The sequence below is a fragment of the Ochotona princeps genome, chromosome 11 (genome assembly GCF_030435755.1).
Source record: "Ochotona princeps isolate mOchPri1 chromosome 11, mOchPri1.hap1, whole genome shotgun sequence".
NCBI lineage: Eukaryota > Metazoa > Chordata > Mammalia > Lagomorpha > Ochotonidae > Ochotona > Ochotona princeps.
Window position 1 is genome coordinate 39,786,943 of NC_080842.1, and position 13,932 is coordinate 39,800,874.

The following is a 13,932-nucleotide window of genomic DNA, read 5'->3' on the forward strand; positions in this document are numbered from 1 at the left end:
TCCCTGGTGGGAGGTGTAGGCTCAGCAGCCTGAGCTTAGCACAGCCAACAGGAAATGGAGAAAGTGGGGAGCAGGCTGGTAGATGGGCAGCTCCCTTACCCCAAAGCCACTGGAGGTTGGGGGAGCAGCACAATGGCTGAACCATGTCCCAAGTTCCACTTACACAGCTGGCTTCTCCCAACACTGGCTGACTTTTTATTTATCCACCAAGCAGCCTTCGTGGGGCTCTGGCCCAGTTCTTGCTTTCACCTAGCTTACATTTAAAGCACAAATGTGGGTTACCTGGTGAATGACTCCATTCCTAAGGGGATTCATTGCCTCCGGCCTTAGCATCTCTTTCTCATCTGGGCACAGAACCCCAGCTTTTGTCTGGCTAGGGATGCTGCAAACGCCTTTAATGAGAGAGGAAGGGAAGGGAACAGCTTTGGCTCCCTTGCCTCACAGGAGAAACAGGCAGGCAGTTAGCTGAAGTCTTCTAAGTGTGAGTTACAAGCCCTCATATGTCATTCTACTCTGCTGCCTATCAATCCAAATACTTGCTTCATCTGGGACCTATAGGGGACACCATGAAAGTATGGGTACAAATCTCCAGGTGCAGCCAGCAGAGGTATCATAAAATTGTCAGGTGGCTTCATGCTGCAGAGGCACCACTCTCTATTTCATAAAAGAGGCCAATAACTGGAGAGAGCTCTCTTGCTGGGGACCACACCTGGAGCTGCTTCAAGATACTCTTTTTCTCTCTCCTCCTTTGCTCTCCTGGCCCTATATGGGGGTACTCTACTCTGATGCGTATCTATGCTCACTTTCTCACCATTTGAATACATCCCGTTACCACTCCACACCTCTTATGCCCATGTCTCCACTTAGAACTCTGTATTCCTGCAAGACAAGGACCTGCAGTAAAACATTAAAACCCCCATGCCCACATCAATTTGACCTCCTAACTTCTTAAGGGAGCCAGCCTTCGAATGTCACCAGGCCCTCTTGGGTCTGTGTGAAGCGAGCATGGAGGAATCTGAATTGCAGTATTTTCTGCACATGGCCCTGGGAGGGCTCTCCTGGGAGGGGTCAGCAGGAGCTTCAAGAACAGTCACTGAGTTTGTTTTTGGAAGACTTGAGACAGGATCTCAGCAAACCAGAACATCCGGGAGGCCAGATTCCATCCTCTGTACAAACAAGAGCAACAAGAGGCAATTGTGGCCAGGGAGGCTGAGTAACTGGTTCTCAGGGCCACACAGCCTGTCAGTCAGGAAGCCAGACCTGGGATCTTGAGACATACTGGGATCTTGAGACAGTCAACAAAATGTATTCGCTCTGCTGCCCTAGCTTTTGGCCAAAGCACCTTAAACTCTTGTAACTTCCTAAGTTGCAAGAATCCCAGGAGTATCTTTGTGTGTGTCATTTGCTATTTGTCCCTGGCTTGCCAAACATGTACCAGGGGCATCTTTTATTATTCATGATAAGCCCTTTTCAACCACACCTGAGTTACAGAGGTGACCTTGAAGATGGGGAATTTGGAAGTGTGGGAGCTGGATGGCAGAGAAATCAAACACAGGATTAGGAGTTTGTGACATTCGGTGCCTTATCCACCAGCCTCCAGGAAGGGGGGAGGGGCTGGAGATGTAGGCATTTTATGTGGGCTAAATCCTTGGCTGGATTTAGCCCAGGGTGCTTACATAATGAAGCCTCCCCCAAAACACAACGGGACAGGTCTGGAGAGCTCTGTGATTGCAGAAGCAGCTGGGTAGTACCCCCTATAGGCAGGGATATTCCTCTTAGCTTCTTCCCCCCACGCAGTACTTTGCCTTGTGCACCTGTTCTGTGTAGCTGTACATGAGTTCTGTCCTTGGTAATAAGCTGATAGATGTGGATGATTTCCTGAGTTCGGTGAGCAGAAATCAAACCCAAGGAGTCTGAGCTGGGTAGTCAGAAGTTTTGCACACCTGGCCCTTGAACTTGACACGCAAAGGTGTTGGCAGCCTTGACAAATTGAGCCCTTAGCTTGGGTGCCTGCCAACTCCAAGCCATGAGTGTTGGAGCTGAATTCAGTGCCAGAGCATTGGGGAGTGTCAGGGAGACTCACCCTGGGGGCCAGAAGCACGTGAATGAGCACAGGGGAAATGTAATTTTCCTTTCAGTTACTCCACAGCCAGGGCTGCACCCGAGAAAGGCGTAACATTCAAGTGTCATATTCTGGGGTAAATGTATCGCTCAAAAGGCAAGCTTTACAAGGGGGCAGCAGCTCCGACTAGCAGAGGGAGTTGGAGCAGAAGAGAAATGTGGGTTTGGAACAGGGACTCACCCCTGGGGACAATGGGCTGCCAGCCAGACTCAACACCTGTGGATGCCGAGGCGTTGCTGCTAGGGCCTTGGCCTCATTACTCATTAGCACTGGTTCCTCCCAGCCTCCTGACACTGCTGCCCTGCCACCCATGATTTCAGTCCCTCAGTATCCTCCTAGGGCCCAGAGAGACAAGCCCAAAGTTCCCGACATTACCAGGCCCTTTGTGATCCTTGGCTGCTTATATCCCAGACCTTTGCTGTGCTAACCCTGGACTATCAGCCAACACTGTGCTGTTCCGTGTGAGGGACACCCTCGCCTTCCACATGCACCTGTTGGACACCAAGTTTCCCTTTAAGACTCAGGTTCAAGACTTTGTCCCCCTCTCTATTTAGCACAGTCCCTCCCCACACTCTTCCATGCCATGGGCTCCTCAAAGGTGAGGTTAGGCCTTCCTCTTGTCCAGTCTTCCAGTTAGGGGCTAGGTAAATCTTGAATATTCTACAAAGGTGTACCGAGTAAGTGAGTAAGCCAATGCCTTCTACCCTGGATGCTTTACCTCTGTCTACATATCTGCCTTCCAGTGTGACAGGAGTGAGAGAAGCCAGCTCCTGCTTCCCTGAGTGTCCCCCTCAATCTCTAGGCCTCATTTCCTTTGGGAAGCCAGCACCTTCCAGCACCTTCCCTGGCCCTGTCCACACTGCAGCCTGCTCTGCCAGGCATCATTCCACTCTCCCCATTATCTCATTGACCACTGCTTGGAGCTCACTGTTCTCCCTCCCTGGTGTCTCCCCCTCTGCTTTGGTTTCAGCCTGAGGACACATCCCTGTGTAGTTTCAGTTACCAGGCACAAACTCAGGGGAGAAAATATTTGAAAAACACTTTTCCATTTCCACATACACTTTCATGTTTGCATCTGGCAACACATGTTAGATATTATAAGGACAAAAGAGAGAGTGAATGAGTGAACAAACGCATGAGTAAACAAGCTGCATCAGAGGAATCCTGGGTACTCTGGCAGCCTTCAGCTCGATGAACCTGTGATTGATGCACACAGCCAGGAAGCCTGGGGAAGGCAACTGGCTCAGAAGGGCTGTGGCCCTGCAGAGTCCCGCTCCTGTCATGTGACAGTTTGTGCTTGTCTAGCTCAGAGTCTCAGAAATGAGTCAAGGCAATCAAAGCTTGGTGACTGACAGAGTGAATTCTGGGACACAGAAGGGTGCCTTCACAAGAATGAATTGCTAAGGACAAAATTAGCAGTGTCATATCAGACCACTAAGAACATACGGGGACCCAGGAGGACCCCAGACTTCAGGAATGATGATCGAAGATCACCATGAAAGGGGTGACAGTGAGGGCTCCAGGCCAGACAGGACTGGTTTAAGTGTTGCTCTTTTACAAACTCTGGTGATGGAGGCCAGTCCATGATCCTGTCTTCCATCTGCCATCTCACAGGGGTGGACTCCTGCCTCCCACATCTCTCTTGGAGAACTATGTCTTCTGCTAAGGAACCGGCTTCCTGTTGGCCCAGGTGTGAATGAATTGGTAGTAAAATGTGAAGATGCTATTTTTCTTACCAGTGTTTTATTGTTTTTAAAAAGTTGGATTTTAGGCCCGGTGCAGTAGCCTAGTGGCTAAAGTCCTCGCTTTGCACACACCAGGATTTCATTTGGGCACCGGTTAGTGTCCCAGCTGCTATACTTTCCATCTAATTCCCTGCTTATAGCCTGGGAAAACAGTGGAGGATGGCCCAAAGCCTTGGGACCCTGCATCCATGTGGGAGACCTGGAAAAAGCTCCTGACTCTTGGTTTCAGATTGGCTCAGTTCTGGGCATTGCAGCTACTTGGGGAGTGAATCAGCGGATGGAAGAGCTTTCTGTCTTTCCTTCTCTCTGTAAATCTGACTTTCCAATAAAAATAAATAAATCTTTTTTTAAAAAAAGTTGCATTTATTTGAAAGCTAGAGAGAATGAGAAAGGAGATATTCTGTCCTTTCTCATTCTCCAAATGCTTGCCACATCCAGGATGGGTCAGGCCAAAGCCAGAGCCAGGAATTCCACCCAAGACTCAGTGAAGTTGGCAGGAGCCCAAGTATGTGAGCTGTCATTTGCCACCTTCCAGGTCATCTATTCGCACAAAGCTGAGACAGGAAGTGTATGCAGAACTGGAATCCTGGCACCCCAGTACAGAATGAGGGCATCTCATGCCCTGACCTAACTGCACCACAGTGCCCACTCTGGGTGGGCAGGGGTGTGGTTTACTATTAAATCGCACTATCACTGGGCTAGTAAAGTGATGCCAGACATTAAGGATGTGTGTGTGACCGCCCTGTCTCACTGGTCCTGGATGAGGCTCGCTTTCGAGGCTGTGTTGATTCCTAAATTGATTCCCCCAGCTCACTCTAGGCAGCGGTGGGGGAGGTAGGTGGCTCCCGGACTCCAAAGCTGACCCTTTGCCTCCTCTCCATTGGAACCAAGGTGCAAGCCGCCCAGCGGGCCTGGGGACAAGCATGTGGAAGCCCCTCACCTGACCACTGCTTCTGAGTTTCCCCAGTCCCCCACCCTTAAATACCAAATACACACTAAGTATTCAATGGATTCCAAGCTTTCTGAGCTGCCAGTGGTAACTATCAACTTCACGTCCTCAACTGGCCCAGAATTCACCTCTGCATCACTTTGTGTATTCCTTTCTGTGTGGAAACTAATTGAGAAAATTTCCATAAACAATATAAATTTACACCTTGCTGTATGTTCAGGCTGTGGGACTTAAACTAAACAGAATCTTAAACTCACCCGCTCACTGCAAAAATACTATTTATTTTCCCTGCAAATGGGCCATTTACCAGGGTAAAACAAATGCTTTTTTCTCTTAAGTTGTGTACATGTTAGTTTCTTTTTTTTTTCTTCTTGGCCAAACTTCCAAAAGTTCGGCAGCTAACAAAGTGATTGATTTTGCTCTACTTTGAAAAGCAAAACAAAACAAAACAAAAGGAAAGACAACCCAAAAAACATAAAAAGAAACACTCACAAAACTTTCACCTCTCATCAAATAGAAATCAAGTGATCTGGACTCTACACCCAATTTGGCCATGGCCTCCATAGCGTGACCTTGGGATTCCCTCCACTTGTCTGTTCTTGTGTTTCTGTTCATTGGTGGGGTGGGGTTGAGAGAGGGAACTGACCTGAAACACATCCAACCCCCAAATCCCGTGACTCCAGTTCACTGCATGGCTAAAAAATGGTAAGACTGTGCTTTGAAGCATATTGTAATATTGACTCAAACCCTGGCGCTGAGACATCTCGAAGGAAAAGCCCTCTGTCTCATTCCCCAGGCAGGAGCGGTATCTCTTGCTTTTCTCACCAAATACCTTTGACATGGGAACATCTGCTGGAAGTGGAGGTGCTTGCTGCTGAAGGTACACACTGAAGGTGTGTGTGGGACCGGGGGCGCAGGGGCACGGGGAGTGGTGGTGTTTGGAGGGGAGGAGCTCTTTTGTGCTCAGAACTCCCCCTTCCCACCCTGTGCGTCCTCGGGTGGGGCTGCCCCAGGGCCCAGGGGATGACAAGGCACTCTCCAGAGCGGCAATGTGCTGGTCAGCACTTTGGCACTTTTCTGAAAGCTGAGCCTCAGCTCTCTACTTGGAGCCTGGGTCTCTGGGATCTGGTTAACACCTCTGGGACATGGGGCCTTGGAAACACAGTGGGGGAGGCTGAATAAAGCTTGGCTTTGGTGTAGCCCAAGGCAGGCCAGGGGGGTGGAGGCCATGGGAAGGCAGTGAGGCCGTGGGAAGGTGGTAGCCTTCCTGTGTGCCGTGGACACCCTGAATGCCTTCAGCAATTCCCCACCCATCTGTAGCCACCAGTGGGGCAGGGTTTGGAGGAGCCGGAATGGTTCTTCTGTCCATTGACTTGGGCTCATGGTCTCATCCCAGGCAGAAGGAAGTTGAGACTGAGGGTTTCCCTTTTGGGCTCTGCCCTGCCGCAAGACATACAGAGGAGCCAGCCCTGTGGCACAATAGGTTAAGCCGTCACCTGCAACACCAGCATCCCACTGAGCACTGGTTCGAGTCCTGGCTGCTCCACTTCTGATGATGCTTCCTAATAATGCATTTGGAAGAGTAATGGAGGATGACCCAAGTGCTTTGACCCCTGTGCCCACGTGGGAGATCTGGAAGAAGCTTTTGCCTGACCTAGCCCCAGAAGTTTGAGCCATTTGGGGAATCAGTGGATTGAAGAAAGATCTTTCTTTTTCTCTCTCCAACTCTCTTTTCAATTAAAAAAAAAAAAAGGTGAAAAAAAAAAAAGCCATGCAGAAATCAGTGCTCCCGTCTGGGCCTCTCTGCCTTTCTCGCTGATGCTGGTGCCCCCAGGTCCTCCCTAACACTGTATAAAGCCCCTGGCCCATGCAGCCATCTGTGCAGTCCTGTCACATTTTGGCTCCATGGCTCAGGCCGACCGCATTGGAGGTCTTGGAGGGAGATGTTGGGAGCCGGTGTCTGAGTTCAGGGCTCCAGTGAGGGTGTAGCCCAGTCCCCGAGGATGACTGTTCAGAGTTGAGGTCAGCCTTTTGTTGTAGGGCCAAGAAGTACCAGGGCCAAGTGCACTGGGCGTCCTTCCCCCAGGCCTTCCCGCCCATTGCTGGGCCCCTGCTTCCATACCTCCCTCCCTACCCAGATACTGTGTATGTCCCACCCTGGCCAAGTCCAAGTGCAGAGCCCATGTGGCTCAGCCCATGGTGGGCAGGTAAACATGCAGTGACCAGAGTGCCCTTCCTATCAGGGGCAGCTCCAGCTCTGCCCTCCCACGGCCCTCCATCTCCTCTCTCCAGTCAGTGACCAGGGTACCACTGGCAAGACCCATCCATCCCCTGGCTAGGGCAACAGGGCAGCATGTCTGATTCCCTCCTCAAAGGTCATCTTTCCCCACAGCACCTCCCTAACTGCCCACCCCAGTGGTGGCTGTTATTTATTCCTCAGAACTAAATGCCTCGGTCCTTCTGAGCCGACTTGGCAGTGTTCTGCTACACACACACAGCCAGCAAGCCAGGCAGAGCCCGGCAGCACCCCAAAGAGAGCTTTCAGCACCCAGCCCTTTAGATAAGCGTGACCTAGATATGTCACAGTTCTCTTCGCCTCCCAGCCTGGTATTCAAGATGTCTTTCTGGCCACTGGCAGCATCCGCCCGACCCCCTCGTCTGCTTGGACACTCGCATGCAAGCCCGCTGGAGGGACTCTGAATGAAACCAGGAGCACTGTGAGCACACAAATTGCTTTGTGCATTTCACTGTCTCGGGGAAGAAGGAAAGCTTGTGTCTCTGCAGTGGTCCATGACCCCAGGGGCCCACAGGAGAACCTGGAAGGTAGGTGCTCCCTCCCCAAGCCTCAGTGCTCCACAGGAGAGCATAGTAGAGCATTCCCACGTGGCAAGGCAATAATCTAACCCTAGAAAACAGCAGTCCAAAATATGCTGGCCTCCTTGGTGAATAATTAAGAGGAGACCCTCACCAGTAAGATGCCCAGTCCTACCCTGGGCGGCCCATCAGATACAGAGATCTCCCAACTCATAGCACAACCCAAAGCAAAGGAGGAAAACAAAGTGGATCTCACGCTGCCTCTGTACAGCTCCCTGTGTAACGCAGAGAAAGTGATATTTAACAAGCAACTGATGGCTTTAGGGCATCAAAGTGTACTCCGACACATACATGGGAAGATACAGTTAAAAGGCAATGTGAATTTTACATGAACATTCGTAAGCTCTTTCATGTGTTAGAACTGGTGAATGACATGGCAAAATGATAGTGAACATCTGCTGTGTCCTAACCTGGTATCAAGGCACTGCAGTGAGCACTTTGCATGCATTAATTCTTGCAACAACCCTGGGCTCCTATTATCCCCATTTTCACAGATGAAAAATCTGAGGCACAGTGATTACACACAGCCAGTGACAGATTGGCAGAAGCCTCCAGGTGCATCCATGAAAACACAAGGTTTATCCCTCCCTGACCAGCAGCACCCCAGAAAAGGGGAGTGCGGTGGGGCCCAGCCGACTAAGTCACCCATGTTTGTGGGGCTGCCTGGGCCACTGCTCCACCTGCGCCACCCCAAGACCCAGTGACCCAGCAGAATTTCCTTACTGCCGTCTCCTGCTCTGTCTCCTCTTTCTCCCTTCTCTCCTTTTGGGCCTCGGTCACCTGAAACAGAGGAAAGTGGTGTAAGGAATGGAAATAACCCCAGGCATGATTAAACAGCATCTGTTGAAGACTTCACTAGAGAATGTCTCAGGCAGGAGCCGGCACCCATGCAGTGGAGAGCAGCACAGAGCCCGGGAGACCACCTGCTGTGATCAGCCCAGGCAGGAAAGGGCACAGCTGAGGATGGCTCACTCCCTGAGGAAAGTGGCATCCACAACACAAACCCAAAGACTGCCAGACAGTCAGCTGCCAGAAGGCAAAGCAAAGATGCTCCTATTAGACAGTCAAAGTCTTAGCTGTGCACGGCCAAGTGTGTTCCATCAAAGGGACTTCAGTTATGTTAGGATAGAGGCACGTTGTCTATCAGACGCTAAACCATGACTGAGGATTGCCACTGTGGGATTTCCTTCCCAGGATGTGGTTAAAAGAGCAAGTTCTTTCCCCAGCTGGCATCTCCTCCTACAGAGATGTAGAAAATCCTGGCAGCCCTCAGAGGACGCTAAATTGATGAGGGCATCCTAGTTCAAGAATGTCTAGAAAGATAGCTGCAAACCAAAAGTCCAGAGCACACTGGTTAAAAAAAAAATTTAAAAAGCAAGTCAGAAAGTTCTAAGGGAGAAAGCCTGAGGTGATCCAAGTTTTGACAAACAAAACAAAAACGGGCAACCACACACGTGTTTGAAAGTGGTTTGAGAAAGGTCTGGCAGGATGTGCTCCTGAACACAGGCAGTAGTTATTTTAAAGGAGCTGGGGAGAAAAGAACCCACTTCTTTACTTGATCCTTTGTACCTTGTTTATGATTTAATGTTTGTCAGTGAATATGAATGGCTTTAAAAGCTGTTAGAGGATTCATATTTTTGTGAAATAGGGAAAAGACAGGAAAACTTCAGCCTGCCTCATTATCAATCAAAAAACAAAACAAAAAGTCCCAAGATCAAGAGTCCTTCTGAGACATTCCCGAGGGAGGGATGATGAATAGAGTTTTCTGTTTTCACTCTCACAGGTGCAGAGTCGGAAGCCTGGAGGGAGGGCATCGAGGTCCTGCCTTCTGCCATGGTGACAGGAGGTCTGAACAATCTCGAAAACACCATGAAAAGATTGGGACCTATTACTATAAAGTGGGTCCCCCAAAGCATGAACAAAGGGACTTTTTAGGCATTGCAGACTTGAAAAGTGAACTAGAGTTGTAAATATGAGAAGAATGAAGAGTCTTACAGAGAGGAGGAATGCGGCAGTCCTGGCAAGAAGGTGCAGTCCTGGGCCTGCTGGACCCACCCTCCTGGCCGCCTCTGCTCACATCTCTCAGCTGCACCTAGCAGCAACACTCTCCTTGCATAAGCCTACAGTATTGAAAACATTTATACACCTATATTCTTTTTTGTGCCTGGGAAAAGGTCTGTGTGACTTGGTACCTTGAGAATCTCTAATTTTTAGATGAAAATCGATGCTGGTTAAGAGATAGTGACTTGATCAGAGTTGATCAGCCAGGCAAAGCCCATGCCCCTGTCCTGCCCAGCAGCTGCCGGTGAGCAAGGCCCTGGGTACCCTATCACCAGTTATTACCTTTGAACCCACGCATGCCCATTGGTCCTGTGGCCCCCAGCTTCCCATCATCACCCTTGGGGCCAGGCAATCCTGGAGTACCTCTCTCCCCAGGCAGGCCTAGGGAGCAAAGAGACAAATGGTGGAGCATTAGACTTGAAACTGCAAGCACCCTGAGAGGTCATGGTCTGGTTCAATGATAGCCCTTGCTTCCTGATTTTTTCTTCATTCATTTCAGGACACAGACAAAGCTAAGTCAAGCAGGTGGGCATGGACCTTCCCTGTGAACACCTCTTTTGGTTGGGCCCAGATCCTGTTTTACTGAAAAGTGTATGATGGTGGTGGTGGAGGCAACGCCCATCCATCAGGGAGATGTCCTTTCCCCTGCATGCTGCTGGAGAGAGGCAAACAGCCAATACTCTCTGGAGCACATTACAGGTGCCAGGCACCGCACGGGATGCTTCTCATAAACTGTCTCACTGAGGCTTCATGGGCATCATTCCACCTGAGGACACAGAGGCTCAGAGAGGTTAAGTAACTTGCCTGAGGACACAGAGATAGAGTGGGATCTGAGCCCTACTCTTTCTGAGCCAAAAGTTCATAGCAGGTCAGCTCTACCACATGCTAGATCAATAGGGTTCCTGGGTACTTCAGGAGGGTAATGGGGTGGGTCATTAGGAAGCGGGAGAAAGAGGCAGGTCCCCATCCTATTTAAAAGCAAAATGAAAAGATCCCTAACCCTCTGTAAGCACAGGGGGGTATAGCAAAGGGGACTGGAGGCCGAGAAGGATGAAGTCAGCAAGGTCACTAAGTGGGATCAGGCCTCATGGCTCCTGGGCTCCAGGCCCCACGGCCTGCACTGCATCACTGAGAGCCAGAATCAACAAATGCTTTGAGCAGGCGGGACCTCTGGGCTCCCAAGAAGCCTGGCCTAAGCTCATTGGAGTACCCTTCATTCTCTGACTAATTGCTCTTTCCTGCTCGAAATGTGAGCTTTCTTGCAACCTGTCCCCCAGGACTTCTGCCCACATTGCTAACGTCAAGTGGCCAAGGCAGGGACTCCGGAGAGAGGGCGGAACCGGGGAGTGTAGATCGGATTTCTGCCTTTTCCATTCTGACATGATGTGTCTATTCCCAGAGCCTGTGGCCACAACAGTTTGGACCCAGTGCAGGCTGTGCCCCAGGTTCCCCACCCTATCTATGGTTCATTAGGCACAAAAAGTGATCCCACGGCCCTGGGCGCCTCCATTCTGAGCTTGGGGAGGAGAAGCCAGAAGAGGAGGCATGACTGGGGCTCTTTCTCCTCTGCCTCAGCCTCTCCCCTATGTGTGCGATTCCCATACAGGCTTAGGAAAGAGTTGCCTTGCAGCTATAATTCCTATGATAACCAGATACTTTCTCCTGTTTTATCACCTTTTCCTTGTTGCACTTATCAGACAGTTCTCTCTTGGGAAAATGTTGCCAGTGGCCCACCTGGGTTCAGGAATGGACTGATGGGGACCAAGTAACTAGATAACTGGATATCTGAGACAGTGAGGCTACTAAAAATGTCGCTTTGCCCTGGAAGGACCCTCTCCACCAGCCAGCGAGTCCTATAGGGCTGTCCCTGTGAGTAGCAGGCTGGGGAGGTAGAGTGGGAGTATAAGCCACCTGGTGACTCAGGGAACAAAGAGAGGACACAGCATTACTTAGAGGGTAGGTCTGGACCCCAGAACACACCCCTTCCCCCAGTTCTTTCTGAAGGTCATGGCCACACAGCTCTAAGAGGGTCAGGCAGGAGGGCTGGTTTCAGAGAGCCACAGGCCTCTCATGCAACCTTTCCATTCAGATCCTGGCACTTCCTAGGAAAAAGTATTTGCTGCACCCCCCTGTTGTGCCAACAGCCTGCTCATCCCCTGATGGAACACAGCACAGCCAGCTGAGTGTGCTGGCTGGGTACACCAATGGGAAGGGGGTAGCAGGGACAGATTTAGAGGTCTTCCTCAGTACCCCCGCTCCCAGGGGCTTCCCCATTACCTCGAAGTCCAGGTAACCCAGGGATGCCGGGCTCGCCTTCCTTCCCTTCATTGCCTGGATCTCCTTTGGGTCCTGGTGGCCCTAAAAGGGTTGAGAGAGCACTAAGGTTAGAGGAGCAGGTGGGCCTGGAGGAAATGCAGACTCCCTTCTCTGTAAGAGGAAGGGCTGCTGTTGCACTTCGGAAGTACAGAGGGAAGTACCAAATCAGGGGAAAGTTGAGGAAGGCTTCCTGGAGGAAGTAGTATCCAAAGGGAAACCACAGAGGATGCCAAGGTAAAGAGAGGATGGCCATGTGTGATGGATTGAATCTGTGTTTGCTGGGCCCAGATACCTACCTTAAGGCTGTCACCCCTCAGTGGGATGAGTTTAAAAGTGAAGACCCTGGACAGGTGATTAGGTTGAGATGAGGCCGTGAGCACAGGGATCTTACAAAAGGCAGCTTCATAGTGAAAGCCAACAGAAAGTGCTCTTCCTCCCCATCCTCTTCTGGGGGAGGAGACAGCAAGAAGGTGGCAGTCACGCCCACCTGGAACCCCCAGATGTGACCTCATTAGGAAATGAGGCCTTTGCAGGACAGCGGTCAAGATAAGGTCAGGTTAGGCAAGGCAGGGCCTACTAAATAAGAAGACTTGTACAGACACGCAGGAAGCACACCATGTGATGACAGAGGCAGAGCTTTGAGCGACACTTCTGCAAGCAAAGGCACACCAAGGACTGCTGACAAAGAGCAGCCAGGCAGGAATCCTTCTGTGGGGCTTTGCCAAGGAATGCAGCCCCACAGACACCTTGATTTCCCACTTCCAGCCCCCAGAGCCCAGAGCAAGTAAGCTGTGGTGTTGTCTTCAGCTGCCCAGGGTGTGGGACCTCATTGTGGCAAGGAATCCTACACACAGACACTTGTAGCCTAGCAGCTTTGTCTTGCACAATACATATTTGATGAATGAAGGAGTTATATGAGCTCAGAGGGTGTTAATACATGCAAAACAACCAGGACGCCAGGATCACGATGTACTGATACATTCCGAAAGTTGGCATTGTCCTCAGACCCTAACCGAAGTTGACAGCTGTTTAATAATTCAATGGCACATGCACAGGGAAAAAGCAATCAGCGTTGTTAAAACTATGAGTTGCCCAGTGTATTTAAGGAGGACCGGGTTATGGCACCATCAACTGATTTTCTACAAAGAACTGGCCACACTGACCTTAGGATTGAGACACAGACGTGTTGGAGCCAGAGTGAAGGTTGTTCAGCCAATGGGAAGCCAAGTTAAGACACAGATGAAAACCATAGTTCCCCTCCCATAGCTGTCCCTCCAGGTCAAGACTGCAGTAAAGGGAATAGAGAGGATGTCTGGGCAAGACCCCAACCCCTGGACACCCTTCACCCTCCCCATTGGGAATCCAGGGGCTCTAGACATTGAGCTGGTCACAGATGCAAAGCACCATACACTTGACTTTGTCCTGTTCAGGCTGATGCTGGTGCAAACCAATGTCTGGCCCTTTCTAGAAACAGTTCCCACAAAGGGAGGCCACTACCCAGGGCAGCCTGCAAGCAGGGCACTAGGGTAGCAGAGACTGGCAGGTAGGGGTACAGATACGAGCCAAGTGTGGATACAGAACATCTTGGGTCTAGGTTGTGATTTTGATCATTGTTGCTTCTACCCCTTTCCTATGCTCTGTAGTGAGGAGTAGGTGGAGTCAGTGACATAGTGGGTCTAAAATAGCTCCAACGCCTTGTGTGGGAGATCAACCCTGCCATCTAAAATCTCACTGGAGCACCCAGGGCCTAGTCAGGCAGACCCTGCCCGCTGATGTGGTTCCCTGTCCTGGCACTGTGGTCCCAAAGATGATAGGTCTGCCTGTAGGGTCAAAGCCTCAACATCGCGCTACACCTGGGACACAGC

At 50.7% G+C, this 13,932-nt stretch overlaps 1 protein-coding gene across 1 annotated transcript in view; it reads right to left on the reverse strand.

Annotated features, from left to right (window-relative positions):
* The window catches only part of SCARA5 (scavenger receptor class A member 5), a 101,254-nt gene that overhangs the window by 23,660 nt on the left and 63,662 nt on the right, over nucleotides 1-13,932 (reverse strand). The window contains exons 5-7 of the mRNA XM_004579088.3: nucleotides 12,029-12,109; nucleotides 10,034-10,132; nucleotides 8,414-8,470 (exon numbers count right to left, since the gene is read on the reverse strand). Of these exons, the coding sequence (XP_004579145.2) occupies nucleotides 8,414-8,470; nucleotides 10,034-10,132; nucleotides 12,029-12,109 (237 nt within the window). The remainder of the gene's footprint in view (nucleotides 1-8,413; nucleotides 8,471-10,033; nucleotides 10,133-12,028; nucleotides 12,110-13,932) is intronic.